The sequence below is a fragment of the Condylura cristata genome, unplaced genomic scaffold (assembly GCF_000260355.1).
Source record: "Condylura cristata isolate star-nosed mole 26May11 unplaced genomic scaffold, ConCri1.0 scaffold00007, whole genome shotgun sequence".
Lineage (NCBI taxonomy): Eukaryota > Metazoa > Chordata > Mammalia > Eulipotyphla > Talpidae > Condylura > Condylura cristata.
In genome coordinates, this window is record NW_004567108.1 from 64811325 (window position 1) to 64816879 (window position 5555).

General features: G+C 44.2%; 1 protein-coding gene across 2 annotated transcripts in view; it reads left to right on the forward strand.

The window, feature by feature from the left end:
• The first annotated feature begins 769 nt into the window (after positions 1-769).
• The window catches only part of DCP2 (decapping mRNA 2), a 70178-nt gene continuing 65392 nt past the window's right edge, over positions 770-5555 (forward strand). For both annotated transcript variants that reach the window (XM_004678374.2, XM_012721949.1), the window contains exon 1: positions 770-981. In XM_004678374.2, coding sequence (XP_004678431.1) covers positions 929-981 — 53 coding nt within the window. In that variant the 5' untranslated portion in view covers positions 770-928. The remainder of the gene's footprint in view (positions 982-5555) is intronic.

Sequence of the window (5555 nt, forward strand, 5' to 3'; positions counted from 1 at the left end):
GGGTAATGGTTCACAGGGACTTTTCCCCTTTTGATAATTCTGCACTCCCCTACTCTGCCTCATTGCTCCACTTTGCCACACAGAGGTGTGAAGCCACCACTAACTAGCTACTGTTATTTCTCTACACAAATCTGGTGGTAACCAGCCTCTGCCTGCTAGCTTTGTGGTTACCAGCCTTAGCCGGTCAGTTGTCAGTGGGGCACCCAGCCGCGGGCTGCTATCTTGCAATCATCTCTCTCCGACCATCTCTCGAGTTGTACACTCCATCACCAGGACAGGAATTGGGATACAGGCGATAGAGTGGCCACAAAGGTGAGCTACCGCAACCGTGATTGAAGATGTTCAGCGGCACTTATCGGTGCGTGAAGACAGGTGGTGACAGAAGTCGTGCGTGCACACGTGTGGCTCGACAGGCCCTCCGGCTGCGACCGCCAGGGTGAAAGATTTGCCGGGTCACGGAGGGGACATTCCGCTCACGCTGGAGCCCGGACGCGGACCTCTGGAGCAACAGCGGAGACGCAACCGGACAAGGGCGGCTGCGCAGGCCGCGGGTCCTCACCCACGACCCACTCGGGCGGGGAGGCCAGACCCCGGGAAGTTGGCTCTCCGAGCGCCACAGAGCCGCTTGAAGGCGGGTAGGCGTCGACGAAGCAATAAGCCAGTGTCCCATTGGCTGGCGCCGGGCTGCGGGTCCCTGGCTCCCAATCGGGCCTTTCAGGCGCGGTGGGGGCGTGGTCCGGGCTGCAGCGCCTGACCCGGCCGCGGGGACCCGGACGGAGGCCGCGGGGCGGAAGTGAGCGCTCCCGCGCCTTCCTCTAGCGTCCTCGGTGGAGCCACCGCCCATCTCCGGCCCGTAGTCTCCCCACCGTCGCCTCGGTCCCCGGCCACGCGGAGCCGGGATGCGCTGCTCCTGCTGTGGGGGCTCATCATGGAGACCAGGCGGGGGGAGATCCCCGGCAGCGTCCTGGACGACCTCTGCAGGTACGCGCCCTGGCCCCGGCCCTGGTCCTGGCCCCCGGCTTTCTCGCTGTCCCTGACCGGAGGCCCCGCCACACCCCCGTCCTCGCCTTCCGGTCCTTTGCTGATTCCCAGGAGGCCCCTCCGTGGACAGCACCCTCTTTCCCGCCGCAGCTCTTCTGTCCGTCGCCGGAGCGCGGGAATGAACTCGTTTTCTTAGTTTTCCAGCAATTTTGCTTTCCCGCCAATGACCCCGCTTCTCCACATCCTGTGTCTTCAGCCTTTCTTCGATCGCCCCTCCCCCTCCCATTGTTTTTTCTGCCTCCCCTAATTCTGTGAAAGACCCCAGGTTTTCACTTGCAGCCTCGGGTCCACTGTCGGCGCTAGGAGCAATTTTCAACTTACCCGTTCCCTGTGTGTTTCTGCACGTTGAAGTGTACTCTGTAAATTCCTACAAAAAAATTGTACTTTGGTCTATCCCCAAACTTTTTATCTGCAAGGAGCGTGGGGAATCTAGAGCTGCTTTTCCTTATTCTTAAAGGAAATTCTCAACTGCGGGATTTGGTCCACTTGGTATACTTTTCAGAGAAGTTTTTTGTATTCTTCACGCTTGTCAGCTGACATTACAAATAATAAACCACGTGTAAATGGACTTACAAAATTTTCTTGAATCCAGTTGTTTGGTTCTTTTTGCACGTTAATACCCTGAGCTGTTCGGTGTATGTAGGTTGTGAGTATGTCGGTTACCAGTGATTAAAATTCATTATATCTATGTGGTTTCTATAATTGTCATGCAGCTTTTTTTTTTTTAATAGGAAGGACAGAACTAACAAAGTAAAATAAAATTCATTGTGGGGCAGACACTAGATTGCTTCTTTAGCTAACATCACTTTATTGATACTTGAAACAGCCCTTTATTTGAGGACGTTATTTCCATTTTCATCTGATATAGCTTCAGAGAGGTTGTAATTTACACAAGGTCATGTTTATGGTAATTCAGAAAAACCAAGATTTGAAACCTAGGCCTTTTTCTTTAGTGTCTGTTCTTTTCCCCCTCTAGACCGAGTGTATGTTATTGGAGATCTAGTCATAAGAGTTGAAACCTCTTGAGAGAAGTATTTGTAGATAAGTAATTTTCAACTAATAAGAATGTCATTGTGCTTCTTTGGCCATGGTATAATTTGAGGAATATTATAGCTTTAATCGAACTACTTATTAAGCACTTATTTTCAAAGAATGTAATTTATTTAAGAAAAAAAGATGATATATATATATATATTTCTGTGAATGTACACAAACGGTTTTGTGATTTTTATTTTCTTCATTTTTTCATGGTATCTTTAGAGGATGTTGGTTTTTGCAGTTAAAAAATAAAAGATGAGTATTTGAAAAGTGAGCAACCATCTTATGAGGTTAATAGGGATACATGTTGATTTACAAAAGGACGTGCTTTATAAAACCAAAAAAAGGAGAAGATGATAATCTTACATAGGTCTGTGTTTAAATGAATCTTTCTACTACTACTGGTTGTATTTTGTGTATTAAGATTACACCACTTACAAGAGTCATATCCCCTATCAAGAAGGTGATTGAATTTAAGTGTGGAACCTATTTATTCACAAAATAATTATGTGGTATTTTAAAAATGTTAAGACATCTGTTAAGTGTTAAACTGGTAAATAAAAGTCCTTATTTGGTCTTCCATTGAGTATATTTTGGTTTATTTTTTAAGAGATTTATTTATTTATACAGAACTGGGTACAGGCCAGAGGTGCAGGGGCGGTGAGAGGCTTCACCAAAGACAGAGTGGGGAGCAGAACAGGCAGAAGTACATGCTGAAGGGAGCAGCAGGCAGGTCAGGAGAGGTCTGCTGGGCCATGAGGATCACCTCCCTGGCAGGGATCGAACTCAATGCTGCAGTGACTTTAGCTTCTTAGTGCTGTGTTTTAATCTGCTGTGCCAGCAGGGAGGGCCTTGGTTTATTTTTTTAATTTTAAATCTTTTGGAATTTTTAAAAAGAAATTTCTTTTTCAGTTATTATGTTTTGCCAATATAAATAAGGATACTGTGTTTAAAATATTGAGACCAAATAATTCTTAAATTTTCAGGTTAATATATCTTTGTTGATTAAATATACCTAATGTTAGTAATTCAGATTTTTGATTGTGGGTTCTTTAACAGAAATTATTGCACTTGGAAGTTACTTTCTACAAAAATAAAGTTCAAGTTGAAAAAGTCTCATTTTTCATTTCCTTGCCCTCTTTACGTACCTCTGATTGATAATACTGGTCTTTGACTTTTACTCCCTTCCTTTTTCCTTTGCTTCCTAAGTTTAGGAGGTTTTTTGTTTGGTATTGTTTTGATAAAGTTAGTATTCTTGACAGTCTCCCTTACTTCAGTTTTGGCTATATACGAGTAAGTTTTTGGAGAAATGTAAAATTTGAGATTGATTTTTAGCTGAAAAACTAGAGCAGAAGATTTAACTCTTTGTAACTCTTTCAACCTTTGACTTTGCTTATAACCGAAGACTTGGTGTGTTTGTGTTATTTTTTTCAAATGACTTAATATATAACATTTCTTACTGGAATAAGGAATTCCTAGGTCCCTTTTAGATTTATTTGTGCATACAGAACTGGGCCAGAGGCTCAGGGGTGGCGAGAGGCTTCACCAGAGACAGGTGGGGAACAGAACCGGCAGATCAACAAAGTACACTGCTGATGGGAGCAGTGGGTGGGTCAGGAGAGGTCTGACACACCATGTGGTCACCTCCAGGGCAGGCGGGAATTGAACTCATGTGGAAGTGGCTTTAGATTCTCAGTGCTGTGCTTTAACCCGCTGCGCCACCAGAGAGGTCCCCTTTTAGATTTTTAAAAAATTGTCTAAATCAAACACCTGAAGCTACCCATCCCCTCATGGGCAAAAGTCAATCCAAAAGGGATTGGTCCAAAGCAAGGCCTGAAAGCCCGCAACAAGACTAAAGTAACTTCTGGCTGGGACCCATGGAAAAGGGTCAGAAATGGCCAGACAAATCTGGGAGGAAAAGAGCAAAATCAAAATCAATATGAACACTGCCATAGTCACACCTCCCTACAGTCCCTACAGGTATCTCACCCACATCTGCCTTAACCAGTCCAGGGTCCGGAAACAAGCACGGTTTCTTCTTCACATGCTTGGTGCTCCATGTGGCTTCCTCAGGTTTACTTCTTGTTCTCCATTTAACTTCCTTCTCCTCTTCTCTCCTTTTTCTCTGCTCAGCTCCACCCTTTTTCTGGGTGGGTCTGGGAACCTGGAACTTCGCTTTTCCTAGGGACCACCCTGTTATATGTCAACAAAGTACATTGCTGAGGGGTGCATATGTTGGGTCAGGAGAGGTCTGCCATGCCATGTGGGTCAGCTCCCTGGCTGGGGATTGAACTTGTGCTGCAGTGGCTTCAGAGACCTTCATGTGTGCATTCATAGGAAAAGTATGTAAGAATATATACTAGGTTGGTAATAATGGCTACTTCTGGGTGAAATGGAATTAGAGGAAAGGAAGACTCTAAAGTTTCTACGAAAGTAAATTTTTCCCATTTCTGTTGTTAGTTGCCTTTGATAATACTGTATGTCGTGGACCAGCCCCATCACACATTGTTTGGGGGGCACAACAGGCAGGGTCTCGAGGTGGGAGCAGCATCTGAGAGAGGAGATTACTAAAAGAGAAAAGGGGAGTCAGCCTGTGGAAATGGGAGTTGGAGTTGGGTGCAAGTCTTCCTGTTCTGCCCTCAGCAGAAGTTTTATACACTTTAAACAAGCAATTAACATATGAATTGGGCTGAGATCATAATCTTTTTTCTGAGAGCAGTTTGGGGTAGTATTGACTTTCATTTTTACTAAGACATCTTAGAGGCTAAAGTAAAGTTGAGGATTAGGTTGGAGATTGGGTGAAGATACCAAGGATAGAGTAAGGTCTTGGGCTAGGGTGGAGTAATTCTCTTGTAAGTCAATCACAAAGAGATACAGTAAAGTTCCTCAAAAGCTAAATAGAGGATTTAGGTGAAGTTCCTTATTTGAAAACTAAACAATGGAAAACTTAAATAGTTCTTTAGAAACTGAATAGAAGGCTTATGTGAGATAGTAGAGAGATGAGATTTGGGTTCTAGTAGGGCAGTGTAAAAGAATTCTGATTATTTTAGTACTGCCTTGTCTTACAATATTAATTTTGTTATAATTGTTTTTATTAATTAGCCAGTTGTAATATTTTTTATTTCAAGAGAACTTTTCCCATCCTGGGGCAGAGCTTGCTCGCCTGAGCCAGGCAGCACCTTATGAGGCTGAGGCAGTCCACTAGAAAACTGATGGTTGCTTGGAATATTTGATGATTGTACAAAATAGGGAGGTCATAACATGAGCTAGCTTGGAAATTCTGATTTTTCAGAGCATTTCCCCTCCATCCAGACCGTGTATGATGACAGAAGTTGCATAGCTTGTATCAACTATAGTTTTTTGACATTAGACATCAAATACAGTACTTTTCAATACTATTTATTTATTATGAAGGAATGGAGGAGGTAACGCAGGCCTGAACAAAACTAGACTAGCCCAGGCAAGCACCCCCCCCC